We start from the raw sequence: 21,613 nt of genomic DNA, 5'->3' as shown, positions 1-21,613 counted from the left end.
TCTTAGTACTCAGACAAGCTTTTTAAGCGTCAAGTACAATTTATTACATGACCAGGGTCAATGATCATGCTGTTAGGCCTCAAACAACAAATAGTATTACATGAGCTGGTGTTCCTCAGAGATTTGGATTATTTGTTTGCTATGAGCCAATTTTGAAAACAGCCGGGATAGAAATGTCTTTTAACGAATAAACCATTAACTTAGTTCATTTTACAGAGAATATAAAATAAAATACATAGGGAGCACTTACTGTAAACTTATCCTGATTATAATGGGTCGAGTGAAGAACGCAGGAACAGCCTCATCCATAAGAGTGTGAGATTTAACAAAATTGACCGATACATCAGGAAGCGTGCGGCTGTCATTGACACACTGACCAGGTCTTGGTTCAGGCACCTTCAGAATTGGCACTGAAAGCCAGTTGGCATTCATTGTCTCTTGTTCCTTGAATGGCCCCTCAAATGTTTCCAGAATTGACCGAAGACTGAACGCACAGACCGCTGAACCCCCAATAGAATTGACAGGAGTTGTAAACACTCCATAAATCAGCTTTTCCGCTCGTTGGTTATATGTGCCTTCAATTATTTCACTTGTTGACTCTGTAGAGATTTAAAAAGAAAATAATTAGTCATAAAGTGTAAAGTTTTGACAAACTCTTAAGCTGTTTAATCTCAGTGAGGACCATCTACCACTAGTTGTGGAATATTTAATTATTCATAACCTAATTTACTTGTAAAACTGAAATTACATATAAATGGACAAACAAAATTTATGAAAATCTACAATGGTAAGATCAGAGTCTAAAAAATATATGCATCTCTTATTACCTCATATATAAATTTCAGAATGTGACTGAATAGTATAAATTTCACAATATGACTAAATAGCAAATTCTACTGACCGGTAAACCTTAACAGAGGAAGATATTTCCATAAGATTTCCTCACTACACAAATATAACTAGGATGTTCTCACAATTAGAATGTTCTCATTCTACAAAATATATACTTATGCACTACCATAAACATTTGTCAAATGGTTCTTATTTCATAATATTTTTCACATTATAAACAATGCACAAACTTCATGAATTCTAATCTAACCAGACCATCCAAATTCTAGGAAATCTAAATGCTTCAGATCAAAGCAATGCAATTTCCTTGAATGAATCCAAATCATTTCAGCATAGTAACACAATTGCTGAAAGTGTGTAGTTCCTGAAAGGGACACCACATTACCTAAGTTTCCAATAAAATATTGAAGTTGAAAACTTCCACATTATGTCTTCTATCAATGTTTCATTGTCGAGAGAAAAACAGCATATTACGAGTCTATGTTATATAGAGAATATGTATATTATAAATTTATAAAGTTTAAGACATAAAAATCTAAACTATTACTAAGATTTTGTTCATGATACTGAAACAAATTTTTAATAGATGCTCATTAATATATTTCTAATTTTCTTCCCATACCGCATTATCTCATACGACAAGGAGAATATTAATATGTGCAAAGTGACTACAAAACATGTTTGAACTTATATGATAGCAAGGATTTTGAAGATACACCTGAGACCACTGACTGTATTGACAGTGGCATGGTTGAAGCAGTAGAAATTGAAAATAGTGGTTATGAGAGGAACCAACAAAAAATGGGGGAATTCCTGCGCACTCTATATTGATCCTACCTTCTATGCAATCTGCTGTTCATTCTGCCACTATGTTAGAACCGCATGCTTCATGGAATTTGATTTTCAGTATTTAAATGTTGGACAAAAAATAATTCCAACCCATACTGAAACAAACTCAGAGGCACTAATACAACAGGAATTAATTATTTTTTAGGTCTATTGGTATACTCCACAGTGCTGAAATGTTTCTCTTTGCTACCAATTGCACTGGCTGAGAAATTTTCTGAAATGTGATGTCTCATGATCTTCAAAAACTAGGAAAATTAAACTCTGAAGTATCTTCACTGAATGTATGTCTTTGCAAAATTATTTTAAATTTAATTTGAAGAGCCTTAAATCATTTTGTGATTATGTAATTAGAGAATTTGTTTAAAAAATCATATCAAATTAAATGTGCATATATACAGAATGCTTACTTTAAAAATTTAAATAACTACTTTGTAAAGTTATTTTTAAATGACCACAAGACAACATAAATCAAGTGATGACAGTCCAACTTTCTTTTTAAGAACTTGAAAATGTATACAGCTTGAAGTCTGTGCAGTCCTAGGGACCTCACAATGCCAGTTGTGTCCCAAACATGTTTTGATGCTCGTTAAGGGTTAAACAGCAGAGGGTTAATTTTAAATTACAAGGGCTCTAATGAACCACCACCATGATTCAGAATAACTATTAATAAACTTACGAATTTCATTGAAGTAGAAAGGATAATCCCCAGGGACGGAACAGTTGAGACGGGACTTAAGGAAAGATGTCCATCGATCTCCAAACTGGTGTGGACCTCCTTTATCGTGTTTGCACACTCTAGCAACTCGGGAGTACACAGCCTGTAAAAATAAAGACATCTTGCAGTGAAATAACATATACTTCTTTCCGTATCATTTGCTTAGATCATTTAAGGAGAGTTTAAAAATGATATGTAACAATCATTTCTCCAATTTTTAATCATCATGAGTGCGATGACAATATCGTAATGCTGTGTATGTGGAATACATTTTTTAAGTCTCCTGTAAGGTCCTCATTATGAAAATAAAGCAATTACAAATAAGTTAATCTTGAAGTAATCAATGAAACACATGAGATTTGTCCAAATCTGATTCAAGTACATTATTTATATTACCTTGCCACAGTTTATATATTCCACAGCAGTCTCTCGAAAAAAGAAGAAAATGAAGTCATCATAGGGCATCGAGCTAACAAAGTTAGGTGCTGCAAAACAAAGCAAGTAAGCAATATTTAAGTGTTAAGCCACCACAAAAGAGAAATGTACAAAAGTAATTCTGAAGATAAATATCTTACCATTCAGTTGTTTGAGATCTGATCGTTCAGTCCGCAATGGTTCTCTATATATAAGGGGATCAGTGCCAGAAAAGTCAGCAACTGTGGCAGAGTACAGCATAGATTCTAGAAGAAAGAAATTCATGAAATGATGTTTACAAAAGGATTTATCCAAGAATAGATTTCAGTGTTCAAAGTAAACTGACAACAATTAAAGTGCCTTACTAATTAAAAAAAAAAAGACAAAATTTGGTGACAGTAGCATTCAAAAAATGTAAGAAATGAACAAAGTAAGGATAAAAGCCAAAATCTGGTTCCATAAATCCTGGGATAAGGATATATGAATTTATAATGACATGTATTACCAGTACATTAAATCCTACATACAACACATTATTTTTCAATGGGATTTTAATTTATAATATAAATACAGATGGTATTCCTTTTACTGACAGTAAAGAGACAAAACAACCTTTATGCAAACAGTGTACACAAATTTTAATGTATGTGAAAAGGATTTCTGGACACTGCTGTTCTAAATAAAAATGTAAGCATTTCAAATCATCTTTCTAAAATTTCAAACTTAAATTATGTTAGAAGGAATATTTACTGTCTGTTTAATTGTTCCCATGCCTGTCACATATGAGTAACTTTGTAAAAGATACCTTAGGCTACTCTATTCATGGATATCATTCATGTGAATTACATAGGCACAGATATAAAATGCACACATCTGTCAGTATAAGTGATGACATAACATTTAATTTTTTGTATTCCTAATTTACTAAGGGTTTGTGTGCCTTTTGCATATGGAGGATGGTTGCCTAGTTCTACTTCTTCTTAAAAGAATAATCACCACCACTACCACCAGCCTTTTGCATCATTGTTGTTGTTTTCATATTATCCTCATCCATATTTATTAATTGTCTGTTATTATGAATTAGTTGGACAATAGTTATGAGTTTATACAACAATCAAACCCATATGAAACAAAATTTTAAAATATTGAATGTTTTCCACAAAATGTGAAAGGAATTCAATTAAAGAAAGAAAGAAAGAAAGAAAGAAAGAAAGAAAGAAAGAAAGAAAGAAAGAAAGAAAGAAAGAAAGGTTCAATAGGAAATATGAAGAGGAAGACACACTACTACACCACATTTAGTAAAATCCTAAACAAACACACTTATCCAAGCTTTATAATTTACCTTCAAAACAAAATTAATTTAACTGGTACTTACCACTATATACTGCTGTGCTATTATGATCTGGATCGAAGGGACAGCGACCTGGGCCTTCATACTCCTTTTCTACCAGGTAGTCCCCATCCTACAATTAAAACATCAAATCATGTAAGAATTCTATGTAGAAACATTGTTGTCATCCATTCTTACAAAAAAGATGAACAGGGTAACCATAAATGTTATTAAAAAGATATTGAGTTCAACTTCACTGCTCATACTTTTTGCTGTAGATATCTTCAGGAACGATCAGCAACTCATACCAATTGCCAATTCTTAAACTAGAGTAGCTATCCCCCCACCAGCCTTTAAAAAAATTACGACAAATCTTTCACCGGAAGTTACATTACAATAGTTCCTGATTAGGGAATTATATCTGGAAATCAAACCAGAAACATATATTAGCGAAAGAGACCAGATTCTGTGTCACCAGTAATGCTAATACTTCGTAGCTCAGCTTCTCAACAGAGGATCTTAATTTAAGTTGATGAGAACCAGTTTTATCGTTATAGTTTCACCGTAATTCCCAATAACGGTGATTGTTAACCCTTGGGTTGAATTCACTTCTAAAATAACCGACAAAAGAAGTCTCTGGATTTAAGTACTTCCCAACATAAATCGATTACGTCGGAATTCGATCTTGCAAACCTTGGGGATTAGGAAGAGCGCCCTAAAACACCTTCACTATGCGGCCAGGCAACAACATAAGACAGCGACAACAGAAATAAGGAATTTCGCAATTAATTGCAATAGTACTCCATCTGACACGCACCTAAGACGACATTCCAAAAACAGAAAGAATACTGAAAGTATAAGAGTTTAAAGGTGCACAGTCTGTTCCAAAAATTTCAATTATTGATCGATGGCTAAAATACTTAGGCTATATTGGTTAGCTGTGACAGTGCCTAAATAAAACACGACTTCAGGAATACAAGTGATACAAAATCGATGAATAATGAATATAAATGTCATCAGTATACAGTGAGATTACCGGGAAATCCGACTCTCTGTCGTCCATCTCCTATCCCGTTTATATTCAAGCTTTTTCACATATCGTGTGATCGAATATGAACTCGCCCGCCAAACATAAGCTCCCTCCCATTCGGTTATGTTTGTGTAACTGAACTCATTGGCAGGTACACTAAGGGTACACGAAAGGTAGTGATTTATAGTTATTTTCTTACTGTTGGGTTAGACTCAGTGTCGTTAACCATACAGTTTACGGACCCTACTTGCCGATACGACGTCTTACAGTTACCGGTACTGTTGATCTGGCACGTTGGCACGATACAGTCATTGTTTTCAAGGGCGCCCATACCCGGGGGCAAGGTTCGGCCGCCCCCCCCCCCCCAGCTCTCAGGGAAAGGCAAAAATCTAGTGTAGTCAGGTGCATGGGCGCCCGCAAGGGGGGGGGGGGGGCAAGGGGGGCACTTGCCCCCCCCCCCTGGAATTCTAGAAATGTTGATGTTCAATTGTTTAATATCATACCAGATTATTTCATAAACTGAACTTACTGACAGTCATCTAGCATCTGTTATAACTGGAAATTTCTGTAAACAATTTAATGTTGCTGACGTTATATTGGTTTTATATTCAAGAAAATTGTTAATGTGCCCCCCCCCCCTGGAAAGGATCTTGCGGGCGCCCATGGTCAGGTGTTTTCCTTTCAAGAAAATGATTTATCAGTATTATCTAGAAGCGGTAGTACCGTCCCCCACCAACAGGCAGGGGATACCGTGGGTTATTCTACCGCAGAATACAAGTCGCCATTTATCTTCCAAAATATAAAAAATATTACGTGCCCCCAGGTCTGCCCCCCCCCCCCTCCCCAACAAACTGTCAGATGGGCACCCATGTTTGTGTTACATTTGTGGGTATAATTAAAGCATTTTTTCTGTGGATTGTAAATCTATTTGGGGAATACCAGAAATGTACAGTTGAGGCATGTTGGAATAATGCATTTAATAACTTCCAATAGTTGGTGTGAAATTACGGTCTTATTTCGTCCAATACTTACGTACAGAATTCGATTAGGATGTCTAACAAAGCAAGAAAAATGTGCAAGAACTCCTCCGAGAAGCAAAGCAACGTTACTTCCACTATAAAAGATCAGTTCAGTTCAAATGGAACGAAATTTCGTTATCAACTTAGCCTAACCTGGTCTTGTCACGACTTTTGTACAATTTGCAGGGATTGTATGTAGGCGAAAGGTCAAAGACATCATGAAAGCAACTGAAAACTCTCCTGCCATCTGTTGAGATTGCTGTAAAACATTTTTCCAAATACATTACAATACCTGAGAAAATGCCGGGCGATCGCAAAATGAACACCGCAGCAGAACGAGAATTTCTCGGGCGGTCACTGAAGAGATTTATGAGTAATTCCGATTTGAACTTCAGAAATTACATAGCATGAAATAGTTGTGCTTTCTACTGATTTTTTGTGTATTGTGTTCAATAAATATTCTATTTTCAGGCATAATGATATTATTCGTTCCACTTTTTGAAAACTATCGATTACTATCGATAGTAGAGTTCATAATATCGGAAAATATCGATGGCGATTACTATCGATAGTTTGCCGCCTCTACTTTGTGTATTCTTATAGTAATATATTTGCGTGTGTATAATAGCCTGATTTCTATTTGGTCCGACAAGTAATAGCAAATTTGAAGAGGGGAGCTGAATTATTTACACAAGGCAAACACCTAAGGATACGGTTATAGTCATGCGTATATCAAAATAAAGCAGAAATATATAAGATTAAAATGAGTGAGGATGAGAGAGAGTACTTCCTTAATTTCTCACTAAGCTTGAAAACCGACTTATTCATGAACATCTTGATTGATCATTTGTTATCATTTCACTTAGGTAAGGGAACTTTCATTATTGATACTTACATTGAGGCTAGTTTGTTGATGGTTATGTCTCGTGATTTCAATATGTTGCTAGTCAAGTTGGCAGCAGTGATGAGCCAAAAAAAAAAAAAAAAGAGAGAATAGGGCGGCGATATTTGACCACTGAACTATAGGTATAGTTCAATGTATTTGACTTACGTATCGAGTACTATAACAAGAGATGCATTAACATTAATCATTCTTTCTCAGTGAGTCTACAGCGATACAATCAGCCTTCAAAGACAAAACGAGATGTTAAGCCCAAAACTGTAACAGTGAGTGTATGAAACTGCGCCGATCAGAAATTCGAGATTCGAATCCTCATATTGTTAACTGCTTTACCTAGAGATAAGATTTCCTTTGGTTTTCCCAGCTTTAAATACAAAAACTTACAGTAACAACAATAACATAGACTTCAAAAACACACGTTATGACACAAATTTCACGAACATAACATAATGTAAGTATTCCAGGATCATGTTGTTCTTACTCCGTCCAACGCTTAAACAGTAAAAAAAATTAAAAAAATAAAAAATCAAACCACATGTTCGTTCTTACACACCGCCGGGGCGTTTCGAATTACACATTATATCTATTGCTGTAAGTTCCATCAAAGGGCTTCACACACTCTTAGTCGTCAATTCCGCAGGTAGGTAGAATGGGTTCTATCAGCGAACTTCCCTAAAATAACAAAGGTTGCGGAATAGTGATTGGCTACGCCTAGATTCGAAGTCCAGATCTCCGAATTGTTCAACTAACCAATCCTACCATGGCGTGCAAGTAAATGTGCTCAACTAAGAAGATGGAGGATTGTAATAACCACTATACCATCACCACCACCATTATCATCTACAACAAAATGATCAAGATTCAGGAAAAATAATCTACATTGTGGTAATTTTTCAATCGAACTACCAGACGAGTTAGCCGCGCGGTTATGGACGCGCAGCTCTAAGCTTGCGTCCAGGAGATAATGGGTTCGAATCCCACTGTCGGCAGCCCTGAAGATGGTTTCCCGTGGTTTTCAATTTTCCCACCAGGCAAACGCTGGGGCTGTACCTTAATTAAGGCCACGGCCGCTTCCTCTCCACTTCTAAGCCTTTCCTATCCCATCGTCACCATCAGACCTATCTGTGTCGGTGTGACGTAAAACAAATTATTTTCTTTATAAAAAATCAATCGAACTAACACATTACCCCTAAGTTACTGGCCCAGATCGGGCAATTGCTGTATTACAAATAGGAGGACCATTTTCTGGTACTTTCTGAAGGACCCAAACATTCTTAAAGTTGATGACATCATGAGCATACTGAATTTTTCGACACTTAGCCCACTCATTCTACAATTTACATCGGTATCCTTAGGCCACCGAACACAGAAAAGAGCTGGAAGAGGAACTCCTGGTTTCGAGCCGATTCGATTTTCGACCAATTTTAGTCATGTTTCAGTCGTTGCCGACGTTGGCATTTAACATCTTACTATGCTATTGTATATGTAGTGACAATGGATTAATTCTCAAGTTGAAGTAAAAACAAGGACATGAACTAAGTGCAAGATAAAGTACAAAAAATATGTAGGTCAATGAGAAGAATTACAATACCCGATAGAAATCGGATAAATTATGATTCGTCGATAACCAACAGAGCGCGAGTGGAAACAACCAGAAACTACATTTTGCTCCTGAGCGCTTTCGAAGGTTGTATGACAACAATCCTCGTGTTGACAGGCACTGCCTTCCTAAAGAGACACGAAGCACGGTTTGAAAACCTCTGCTTTAGAGCATTAGTCTAGATGAGACAGTAGTCGTTGAGAACCTCTGTCAAGAAATGTCCCTCATTTGATGGGCGCTCCGTTTCCAGGCGCACTTTAGCCATTTCACCGACGTCAGGCCATCACATCACCTAGCCATGATCCATTTTATTTGCTGTGAGTGGATAGCTGCTGTCTTTCGCCATGGCCACGGGTACTAAAACGCTATGATTAAACGAAACTGCCCAAGTCATGTGGTATAGGCGTACCCGAAGGCGATCGTCCGTGGTGAGTGTCATGACAATACAAAAGGAGCCAGATTGCAAATTAATCACACTGCACGGTTTGGTTCGTGGCATCAAGCCAATTATGAATGCTCTTAGAATTTATAAACGCAGTGTTCTCTCTCTCTCTCTCTTTCTCTCGTCAAATTTGGTGGCATGCCAGCTAAAATGTGTGAAACGACAAAACAAATATAGAGCAATACTGTATAGTCTATTACTATTTGTCATCACAGCCGCACACTGAAAGACTGTTACCTGTTATGTTAACTGGTGCTCGCGCCACATTAATCAATGGGTGTACAGCATTCTATCACGCAGACCGTCAATTTAACAATAACCTGTGTTTCCGGCAGTCGTATCTATGCAATATATCTAGTCGTATACATTTCAGGTGTGCAATATAAATAAATGTTGAAGTTTGAAAGGAAAAGGATTTTTGTTTCTTCACCAAGCGAGTTGGTTGCGCGGTTCGCAGCGTGTGGCTGTTAGCTTGCATTCGGGAAATAGTGAGTTCGAACTGTACTGTTAGCAGCCCTAAAAGTGTTTTCCCAAGGTTTACCATTTTTACACGAGGAAAATTCTGGTGTTTAATTACAGTCGCTTCCTTCCTTGTCTTGTCCCATCGTCGCCATGAGAGCTGTCTGAATCGGTGCAACGTAAGACAAAATAGCAACAACAACAACAAGAGTTATTTTTCTGAAACAACTGATATAAGATGTATATATTTTCTAAAACGTATTTAGTAAAATATTAACGTTTCTCTGAATTGCACAGCTTTATTAAAATACTGTCTTACAGTGGCCTTCCTCTGTAAGTTAACGAATAGCCTAAGTTGCGTAGTTCAAATCCTAGACAAAAAACATTGGTCAGAAAAGCGAAATTATTCTGCGGTTGTTTTCCCGTACCCAAAAGAATATCTATCTTATGCGCACGAAGAAACAAATTACATATCACACAGACCTCTTCCAAGCCAGGACTGAAAACTGTTTCATGCAGCAGAATGTAACAATCTGGGATATAATAATAATAATAATAATAATAATAATAATAATAATAATAATAATAATAATAATAAATTATAACTGTATGATGATGAGAGAAATTTATTTCTCTATTCTCAAAGTTTTAGTATGAGTTTATCAGAAAAGAAAGGAAGATGACGAAGCAGTTTCTCCAAAAACTGAAGATACCCAAAAACTAAAGGAATGATAGACAGGAAAAATAACTTAATAGTAAATAAGAGGAGAACAATATACAAAGGAGGGCGGGACAGGAAGGTGAAGGACAGGAGCTCAAGTAAATGGAAAAAATATCACTTTCAGCTCGAGGGTCTCTTGTTATTTTACAGTTTCAAGACTTATGGATGCCTGGATATGTAAGTAAATACGCCCTGAATTTCTTCTCCACCAAGTTGAAATAAGTCTAACATGTTCGCTACACTCCGTCAGAAACATACTTTCTTAACTGCTGAACATTGGAACTTTGCAAGCAAACTCTCCTTTTAAACGAGTCGGACTTGCGTACTATAGAAAATTATTCACTCAAATACGAATGAGGATCGGATTTATTACGGAAGGAGTTTTAGGGTTCACGGAGTAACATACATTTCTAATACATTTTTGTACTCGCAACTGCTTCTCGAACTTCGTTCTTTTTTGTTGCAGTACCCATGGTTCCGCCAGTTATTTGTTGTGGCCCCAGTGTTTTCAACCTGTTTTTCACAGAAGAGTGTAGGAGTAGTGTGCCTGCACCTTCCCCGGAGGCCCTGAATTCGATTCCCAACCAGGTCAGAGATCTTTACCTGGACCTGAAGGCTGGTTAGAGGTCCACTCAGCCTACGTGATTACAACTGAGGAGCTATCTAACGACGAGATAGAGGCCCCGGTCTAGGAAGCCAAAAATAACGGCTGAGAGGATTCGTCGTGCTGACCACACGACACCTCACAATCTGCAGGCCTTCGGGCTGAGCAGCGGTCGCTTGGAAGGCCATGACCCTTCAAGACTGTTGCACCATGGGGTTTGTTTTTTGTTTTTGTTTTTTTTTTCTTCCATAGAAGGTTCTGAGGTAAGAGTGGCGCTGCATAATGACATTCGGAAACCGATGAGTGCGGTCTGGAATGGTATGACAGGTGCTTCTCGAAGAGCTAGCTGTACTGCAATGACACACTCTGGTAGGTGGTGGTTCTTGAATAGTACGGTAAACATTTCATTAACTCGAATAACTTTCAGAACTTGTAAACATCTTCGCTTCAATAACCCTCATTTCAGTAAATATCTTGTTCATTTTCTTCTTAAAAGAACACCAGATTGTGGCGTCGTGGCAATAAATCTCCTGACACGGAGAAAGCTTTTAAACGTCAACAGACTGAGCCAAAATTCGATCTCGCAACCTTCAGTATCTAACGCAGCCTCAGAATAAATAATTATAATAACACTACTCTGCGTATTTATTTTTACTCGATCGTTATTCTGGATGTCAAAATTACAACAAGCAGTCTTCAATCGACTGGCGAAAACTCACCACGTATCAACTTCGGAATGATACGCATTATCGGCCAGATGGAAATACACAGGCGACGTGCTGCGGATAAAAAGCGGACTACTCGACTGGATAAATGAAAACAGATGAAGGTTAGTGTCCTCTTACAGATGAAGAAGAGTACGACGGCCTCGCAAGGGAGATGGAGAGAGAGTGTGTGTGTGTGTGAGAGAGAGAGAGAGAGAAAGAAATACAACCAATAAAATGACAGGCTACGATAAATGCGACCAAACGGCCGGAAAGGAGGAGCGTGTGCCAAGTGTGCAGTGCCTGGGGCAATGCGGCCAACATGAACATAATTAAGATTCTTCTTGTAATTCACTCCACTTAGAGGTGCGGCGAAGTACGTTGGAATCTCGTTCTTTGCCTTTCACTGTCGGACTGCAATCTACTCTAGAGTATATAAAAGCGGGTGTAAAATTGCTTACCGAGACACAGCAAGAACCATCAAAGGTAATGATACAAGACTCGTAAATAGATGAAAATACTCAACAGTTAGGCTATTATGTAAGAAGCTTTATTTTACATTGCACTGACACAGATAGGTATTATGACGACGATGGGATAAGAAAGAGCTAGGTGTAGGAAGGAAGTGATTGTGGTCTTAATTAAGGTTCAGCCTGGTGTGAAAATGGGAAACCACGGAAAACCATCTTCAGGGCCACCGTCAGTGGGGTTCGAACCCATTATCTCCCGAATACAAGCGAATAGCTACGTGACCCAAACCGCGCAGCTAAGTGTTCGGTGAAGTTTAAAATTCATCAGCTTTTTTAACTTCACGGTTGTCGAGACATCAAAGTGAGATTTTAAGTGGAAATTCCCCAAAATGCTGTTGAAGTTCGACCCCGCCCCTCCCCCCGGAACTCTAGAAAACTTCCAAATTTTAGAGGACCGTTCCTCATCTGTTCAGCGAAACTAAGCCACGGTCTCAAACACTGCTCTATATCACACAGTTTTTCCGTCCTACTAAGTCTAGAAGTACTGCTGTTCATTATATCCCGTGTTTCGAAAGAAATCGTTAACTACAGCAGTACGATGTGTACAGCCTAGCGACCAGCGAGTCTCGTCAGTGTGTGATATTTCTTCTACTTAAAAGAGCAAGGCGCTTCGTACATTCGTTCATTTCGATCTCGATAGTAGGAAGGTATCCATTGCATTCGGAAGATTCAAAGCCAATCGTCGGCAGCCATGAAGACGGTTTTCCGCGGTATCCTACTTTTACATCAGACTAGCTGCACCCCTAAGAGAGAAAAAGTCTGGATTGTCAGCATTCATCTCAGTGACCCCGAAAACTGTGGATTTGACACTATTTTCGATTATTTTTATATCTCACTCCTCCTCACCCCCAACCCAACGTTGACTTCAAAAATTTCGGAGTGTCACTGTTCATCACGCGATCCCGAAAACTATGGATTCGACACTAATTTAAATTATTTTTATACCTTATCCCCCTCCTCTCTCTCTCTCTCTCTCTACAATAGTAGAATTACACGAACCACTACCAATCAGAATGTCAACCTTGCTCGCCACAGTGCACACCGCTACACAGATTTTTTTTAAAAGAATACTGGCCTCTCCATGAACGTTTCTCACATTACCTCGTCAACAGCAAGAACTTATTTATTGTGTACATTTGATGTGTTCTGTATTTGTTATGTTCATTTTCAGTATATTTTACTGCATTTTAGAAAATGTATCTGAGTTGCCTGTATGGCAATTCATAGACCGATGATCATAAATAAATTGTTATTCCTTTTATCAGATAATAATCCTATGCTAAGAAAAATGTCCGACAACAGCACTAACAGAGGTCTTTGACACTCAACAAGTACTTCATACATAAATAACCGTTAAGAACATGAACCGGACTGTACCTTCTTCTTGCACACCTGTTGGTCAAGTACTAACACAGGAAGAGGAGGGCGAGATGATTGTCGCTTGTCAAGCAGCCACGCCCTCCGGTTACGCAGGTTGACTAGCATGTCCACTTGGAATGACCCCGAACATGCTTTATCCTTGACCCGTTCAGTACCTTCAAACATGTCGGTGATTGGCAATAACACAAACACACAGCTTGCAACAGAAGAGACCACAGGCGTAGTTACATGGCACACAACACGGAGACGCACGTCTTCCCAGAGCAATGACACGAAGCAGCAGTTTGAATTCGACGCTTAACAGTTCCGCCAGACGGCAATGCGGCCGATCGTACCTGCGCTCTAACAGCGACCAGTTCAAAAGGAGATCAGTAAATTAATAATAATAATAATAATAATAATAATAATAATAATAATAATAATAATAATAATAATCACGGAGTCCACCTCCGTAGCATAACGGTTAGTAACGCCGTCGTCAGAGGTCCGTGTTCGATTCCCGGTACTGCCTGAAATTTAAGAATGACAAGAGGACTGGTATGTGGAGCTCACCTCCATTGGGGGTGTGCCTGAAAAAAGCTGCACCACCTCGGGACAAGGACACGGGTTTACTTTATCACCACGGAAATGCCTTTTGTTTTTCAATGTTGCACACACAATCATTTAGAGTTGGTGATTGTTCATAAAAGTGGTATTACGGCAAGTGATTATAAAGGCCTGTATTTTTGTACTTCCATTTCTTCGACTTTTTAATGTTTTTTTGAAAAAAAACTATTAAATTTTATTGTTATACGAAAATGCAATATAAATGCGAAAGATGATTTATTTTTCAAATAAAACTTTTCTTTTTATTCGTCTTCTGGAAACTTAAACTGATGAGCCTGTCCAAGCTTGGACTGCCCGCAAAGTTTGCTGGATGTTACTCTCAAATATTCAGAGTTTAAACTCTGGAATGTGTCTTACCAAAATTGTAGATACTGAAAGATGTTTCACTAAATGCAATATTTTATTATATGTGATACGAGAGTACAAATAACAGAACAAAATATTTAGGTATATTCTACGATTTACTTCAACAGTGTCTCTAATTCATGAACATAACTAAGTTAATTTTGTACTTCTTCTTGTTATTATATTTGCTTTTTTGTTATGCTTTAGCCTATAACAATTTAAAATAAATGTACAATTTAATTACACTTTATGCATTTTAATTTTGCTACTTAATTCTATTGCAAATGCTATTTACATTTCACATTAATATTAATAAAATATATTATCTATCAGAACTGAAATTCTATGTTTTTCAAAAAGCTATAAAACGCTAAATTATGAATGTATAAAAGCTACAATTTCTGATTTCAAAACGCTGAAATTACCACCCCTAACCATGTTTATCAGAGTGCTCACGGCGATGAATACTAGGGATATTTCTTTTCGTAGGCTGGCTAATTTGCTCGCAGCTTGAGTAGCTTCCCCACAACAGTTCAACTTATACAGTGGCAATCGCTTCGCGGTTCACCTCAAACCGTGTGGCAGGTAATTGGATGTATTTCAAGAGTGGAAATATTATACGTAATGTATTTATGTGAATTTTTCAGGCTGAATGCGTATTATGTTCAGATTAGCTGTGGCACATCTGAAGCAATGTTGGAGAAATATGTAATGTGAGAGAAATCCAAGGAAAAAGAAATTTTGGTAACCAGTGAGAGTGTAACATTCGTTATTATAAATTTATATGTTTTAGTCCACAATGCAACTGCTTCCATATGACTTGGTGATACTAACACTTATTCTCTCGTATTTAGTGTACCTTGTACAGGATGGAAACAAGTTCTGAATTCAGTTGTCGGAACGATTACACATGGAAGAAAAACTATAAACAGTTCTAAATTCCAATAATTTCTTACGCAGTTTAGAAATTTTGAGACTAAAAGCAGTATTTAATAATACATTAATCAAAGTTACGCACATAAAGGATCTGAATAAGTGATAAACACAAAAACTCGCTATAAAGTCATACCTTGAAGGTACGAAACGACCCAACGCGACTAGTAACGTTATCATTTCCCGAGAGAATAGTTAAAGGATTATCAATCAAAAATAAATGCTGCCACTTCTGAAGGCTTTGAAAAATGTAATTATTTACCTGTTAGTTGCCCTAATAAAGAAACTGTCAACAATTCTCTCTTACTAACAGTTATCTCCATCCGTTGTTTACACTCTAAAGTACAATTGTCTTATCCCTGTATTTTTTTCAATTATTACAGAGACTAACGATCATTTTTAAACAAGAAGTGTTTACCAGAACAAGTTCTAGAACATTGTACTTATCTAACTCAATACTGAATGTGAACTCATACCCATTACGACCGAACAACCGCTCTCGCATCACCAGGGGATCAATTTAACCGGTGCAAATGTTAGCTTAGAGAGTAAAAGAAAGTAGAACAGTCGAGTAATCTTATGGTCGAGTAACGGAGGCTTTCCAGCAGCACTTACCTTGTAATGGTAATGTCGGCAGAGAGGCTTGTAGGCGTTAGTACCGCAGATCAGAAGGCGGTTATCTGCTATCTTAGCCAGCACACGGATGTAGTTCTGGCAGTCATCCTGTGAACAAGAAAACAACACAATTAACTCGCTACCAAGGTCAACATGAATAACATAATTCCAACCAAAAGATGCATTGCAAAGTCATTTATTCACTGTATTGCTCGCAGAAGATAACATATTTCACAGCAGAGTAAGGGAACAGCCGGCAGAGTGAAGATAGAGCACTGGCTATCTGAGCCCCAGGGTTCGATTACGACTCAATCCAGTGATATTTCAAATATACCAGCCTTGTGTTGATAGATTTATTGGCATATGAAAGATTCCCTGAGGGACAAAATGTTCAGCACCTCTGGGACTGCTGAAACCGTAAGATTAGTCAGTGGGACATAAAACTAATATCGTTGTTATTATTATTAATAATAACGGAATATGAATGAATTAATTAACTAATTAATTAATAGAATAGTATACTGTTCTCTCCCAGTCACGGATGGCCACCAACAGGGGAGAGAGTATTAATTTATTTTAATCATAATAATTAGGCCTACAGTTAGATTTATAATAAAAAATACCGTACCAAAGATAATCATCTAAGAAAATTAAATATAATTTACCAAAATACTGTACATTGCATCAATACTTCTTAGACGTATAAACTTAGCCTCAGAGTTATTTCCTAGATTTTACGTACGTCATAGAGTCTAGCATACCTCCTCCTTACTACTAGCTACATGTCCGCCTCTGCAGCGTAACGGTTAGCACTATTAGCTGCCGTCTTCGGAGGTCCGCGTTCGGTTCCCGGTACTGCCAGAAATTTAAGAATGGCAGGCTGGCATGTGGTTAAAATGGTATATACAGCTCACCTCCATCGGGAGTGTGCCTAAAAAGAGCTGCACTACCTCGGGATGAGCTACTTGCTACGTGCATCTTCTCCATTTTCACCTTCTTAGATTGCTTTTCCACATTCCTCTTACACTATTACATATTTTCGCTGTTTTCCCTGGAGTCTTCCATTCTCTGTTTAATAAAAATGGGGTATGGCCGGGAGTGCCCGAGGACAAGTTCGGCTCGCCAGATGCAGGTCTTTTGATTTGACTCCCGTAAACGACCTGCGCGTTGTGATGGGGATGAAATGATAATGAAGACGACAGATACATACAGCCCCCGCGCCAGCGGAATTAACTAATTATGGTCAAAATTCCCGACCCTGCCGGGAATCGAACCCGAGACCCCTATGGCAAAAGGCCAGAGCGTTAATAACTTAACAAGAGTATAAATAATCTTCATTTCGATTGTATCAATCTCCTTCCCATCCACATATTTCTCTGTGAACTTTCTTCTTTCTTAATAGTCTCTTAGCAGGTGCGCCACTACCATATCTTTACTGCATAAAATATATCGATTTTCCCCGTCTTTTTTTCTTTTTTCTTCTTGTCTTGTGGCTTTATTCTTACATACTTCCATCAGCCACCGAAATTTCCTTCTCGTTTCTTTTTTCGTAACATTTCAATTCTTATTAAGGGCCTATATTCGTGTATTTAACCGCTGTAGAGCTCTCAGAATCTCATTAAGAGATTTTCACTCGAATGAATAAATGCATCAGTTATGTAGCCAGCTCATTTTAGGTAACGGCCGTGAAGTCGACTCAATATAGCTGGGCCTGACAAGGATTACCTAACACATGACCAATCTATCTCGTACATGAAGTAGAATTGCGAACAGGTATTGTGCAGGCCCTTCAGCGTCATGTTATGATTAGGAACCTAGGGGCAACTTGATCATCATCCTGTATAATAACTAACTTAATGGTAGTGACCGGAACAGCTTTAACAGTTATTTGCAATTATGTGGGGCAAGGAGTGCTATGGATTGAGTACATTTACTTTTATTCTGTATTTTTGTGTTGGTTTTTAGTGCCTGAAGTGTCCAAGGACAAGTTCAGCTCGCCAGACGCAGGTCTTTTCGTTTGACTCCCGTAGGCGACCTGCGCGTCGTGATGAGGATCAAACGATGATGAAAACGAAACATACACCCAGCCCCCAAGCCAGCGGAATTAACCAATTATGATTAAAATTAGCCACCCTGCCGGGGATAGAGTCAGGGGCCACTGTGACCAAAGGCCAGCACGCTAACCATTTAGCCATGGAGCCGGATATTTTGATCAACTTTTGAACTGTCCTGAACCAAGTCATAAATTAGAATTTCAAGATATTGATGAAAATTTGGAAGAAGACATACCACCAACTATAAAAGAAATTGAAGAAGTAATTAAAACCCTCAAAAACAACAAAGCTAGCGGAGAAGATTCTATTACAGCGGAACTTTTGAAGTGGTCCTTGCCAAATATAGCAAATGAGCTACAATTACTCTTTGAAGAAATCTGGAAAACTGAAAAAATTCCTGAGGAATGGAAAGTAGCCTTGATACATCCACTCCACAAAAAAGGTAATAAACAGGACGTTAATAACTACAGAGGAATATCTTTATTAGCAGTGGCATATAAAATATTTTCCAAAATTTTATTAAACAGAGTAGAAACAACACTAGACAATCATTTAGGTGAATATCAAGGTGGTTTCAGGAAAGGAAGATCATGCTCAGAACAAATATTTAATCTTAAGTCAGTAATTCGCCACAGGTTACTTAATTCAAAGGACATTGTAGTCATGTTTGTAGATTTCAAAAAGGCTTTTGATTCTGTTGACAGAGAAACTATATATAAAATAATTCGAGAATTTGGCATAAAGTCTAAACTGGCAAATCTAATCCGTGAAACACTTACAGACACAGTCTCTAAAGTGAAATTTCTGGGAGAGATATCACAGCCTTTCAAAATAAAAACTGGTGTACGACAAGGCGACGGACTATCCCCAATTCTTTTTAATTGTGTCCTAGAGAAAATAGTGAGAATTTGGAACGAAAAACTTATTGAACTCAACATTTCACCGATAAGGTTAGGAAGAGGAAACAAAAGGATTGAAATAAATTGTCTTGCATTTGCAGATGACTTTGCAATACTTTCTGAAAATGTGACATCTGCTGTAACCCAAGTAAATGTCTTGGAAAGAATCGCCAGCAGAACTGGCTTAAGAATTTCTGCAGAAAAAACAAAATTTTTAACAAATATTTGGGATGCACCAAAATTTCTGAAAACAGATATTGGCCAAATAGAGAGGGTAAAAAAATTCAAATATCTAGGGGAAATAATCCAAGAAAATGGTTTAGAAAAATCTGCAGTAGAGGAGAGGGTACATAAAATGGAGAGAGCTTATGGTGTCACCAAAGATATCTACAATAAAAGATGCCTATCCAAAAATGCAAAAATAAGGCATTACAACACAGTAGTGAAGCCAGAATGCCTATATGCAAGCGAGTGTCTGGCATTAAACTATAATTTAGATAAGCTAGAAATACTAGAAAGGCGAATCATGAGGAAAATATTAGGCCCACAAAACACAGCAGAAGGTTGGAAATTACGAAGTAATGCTGAAATATATAAAAAAATAGAAAATATATCAGATGTAATGAGGAAAAGGAGACTTATGTTTTTTGGACATTTATATCGAATGCAAGATAGTAGATTAACCAGTAAGATTTTCAGATATTTGTGGAGTAAGAAATCAACGACAAGCTGGGTCAACGAAGTAAGAAAGGATTTAGAAAAAAACAATATAACAACAGAAGAAATAAATAATAGAGAAGGCTTTCGGTTAAAAGTATTGAAAATAGAAGGATTCCAAGGTAGGAAAGTAAAAACGACTGGTTCAAAGTGGTCTGAAGACAGAAAGAAGAAACATAGTGAACAGATGAAAGCGTACTGGAAGAAAAGGAAAGAACAAAGAAGAAGGAATTGAAATTGGCACGTGGTCCTCCGGTGGCCCATTCGAAAGAATAATAATAATAATAATAATAATAATAATAATAATAATAATAATAATAATAATAATAATAATAATAACCCTTTACTGCAATCGGTCTGAAGAGTGTCCGAATTTTGTCCTGAAAAGGAGTCATTGGATTTAGCATTAAATCTACGCCCCAAATGGCAACCGACAACGCTGGAATTCGATCGCGTAAGCTATGATGATAGAATGTGAGTGCCTAACCAGTGCACTCAAATGATCGCAATTCAGGAAAATATTGAGTTGAATAGAATGAATATTTAATTTAATTTAACATCAACTACAACTTTGGGGTGTAAGCCGATGTTTGTACACAATATTTCCTTCTAGTAGAAATAAATTACCGGAAGTGCCTAGAAAGCCATCATTTTTGGAGATTCATTAGTACGGTTCATGTTTTTTGTATCTCGCCAGTAAGCATAACAATATTAGACTAAGTTAATACAGTTTTATTATCTTCTAACGTGCTGTGTAGAATTTAAGCGATAGTTTATTTCCATCGCCTACCATTCCATACATCGCGCCGAATCGGGCAAGTATATTGAAGTACATAAACGTATCATATTACGGTAGCAAACACTATTAACGATTAGTTTTATTTTAGCGAGTCCCCTACCAAGAAGAGTTTATTATGAATCAGTCACTAGGCCGAGAATAACAGGGGAAGATATATATAAGAAGGCAGAATAAAGGCAAACTTTGGTAATTCCAAGTTCTAAGAGTTATAAAAGCAAGTCCCAGACGAAAAAAACAATTTCGTTACAAAGAAAAGGGATGCTAGGAAACATTTCCAACGGCATAAAAAACTAATTTATTGAAAGCTTCAGAACACCACCCCATTTACCACATATAAGAACTGTTCTTCAGTTCTTAAAAAGGGATTTATACATTTTCCAAAGTTCAACTCTCACTAGTCCTCGAGTCAGGCCAGTTTATTTCTTACGGACGAGTCACAAATTGTTTTTATCAGCCCTTTTCATGGCGGTTATGGACTTTCGACGGTTGACTCGAACTTCTTAGGTACAATATAACAGAGCTCAAGGACATTGCCCAGTTGTCAAACTGTGATTTCCTGTCACGTTAACATGTGATGCAAAATATTGTTTCATAGCACCATTTTTTTTTAGTGGGAAGACTGTCGCAGAGATTAGTTAGAGTAAACCGTGAAGGACCGTAACCCGTTATTAGTAGAAAGATGTCCGCCTCCGTAGCGTAACGGTTAGTGTTTTTAGCTGCCGTCCTCGGGGGCCCGGGTTCGATTCCCGGTACTCCCAGAAATTTAAGAATGGCAGCAGGGCTGGTATGCGGTTGAAGTGGTACATTCAGCTCTCCTCCATTGGGGGTGTGCTTGAAAAGAGCTGCAACACCTCGCGTGAGGACACGAGTTTACTAGTAGAAAGATGCATGCAGCAGTAGCATACTGAGCTGAATCTGGCAGTTTGGCAGGTCCAACGTTACTCTGGGACCTCAGATTTTTTTCCGGGACTGTAGGCTGGAGAAGGAAACTTATTCAGAATTATCGTAGATGAGACTTTGGGTTATACTTTCACCTCTATTATCTTCGTCATTACAAAGTTAAAGCAATCCTTGGTGCAGTCGTTCGCTGCGTGG

The 21,613-nt window shown here is 37.7% G+C and overlaps 1 protein-coding gene across 9 annotated transcripts in view; it reads right to left on the bottom strand.

The window, feature by feature from the left end:
- The window catches only part of LOC136873840 (semaphorin-1A), a 923,904-nt gene that overhangs the window by 64,762 nt on the left and 837,529 nt on the right, over nt 1-21,613 (bottom strand). For all 9 annotated transcript variants that reach the window (XR_010860177.2, XR_010860178.2, XM_067147109.2 and 6 more), the window contains exons 6-11: nt 16,050-16,157; nt 4,206-4,293; nt 2,992-3,096; nt 2,813-2,901; nt 2,378-2,519; nt 251-599 (exon numbers count right to left, since the gene is read on the bottom strand). Coding sequence is in view for 7 of the 9 variants with exons in the window: in XM_067147109.2 (XP_067003210.2) it covers nt 251-599; nt 2,378-2,519; nt 2,813-2,901; nt 2,992-3,096; nt 4,206-4,293; nt 16,050-16,157 (881 nt within the window). In the remaining 2 variants the exon portion in view is untranslated. The remainder of the gene's footprint in view (nt 1-250; nt 600-2,377; nt 2,520-2,812; nt 2,902-2,991; nt 3,097-4,205; nt 4,294-16,049; nt 16,158-21,613) is intronic.

The sequence above is a fragment of the Anabrus simplex genome, chromosome 5 (genome assembly GCF_040414725.1).
Source record: "Anabrus simplex isolate iqAnaSimp1 chromosome 5, ASM4041472v1, whole genome shotgun sequence".
Lineage (NCBI taxonomy): Eukaryota > Metazoa > Arthropoda > Insecta > Orthoptera > Tettigoniidae > Anabrus > Anabrus simplex.
Note: the sequence above shows the minus strand (reverse complement) of the source record. Positions and strands in the feature narration are given on the sequence as shown.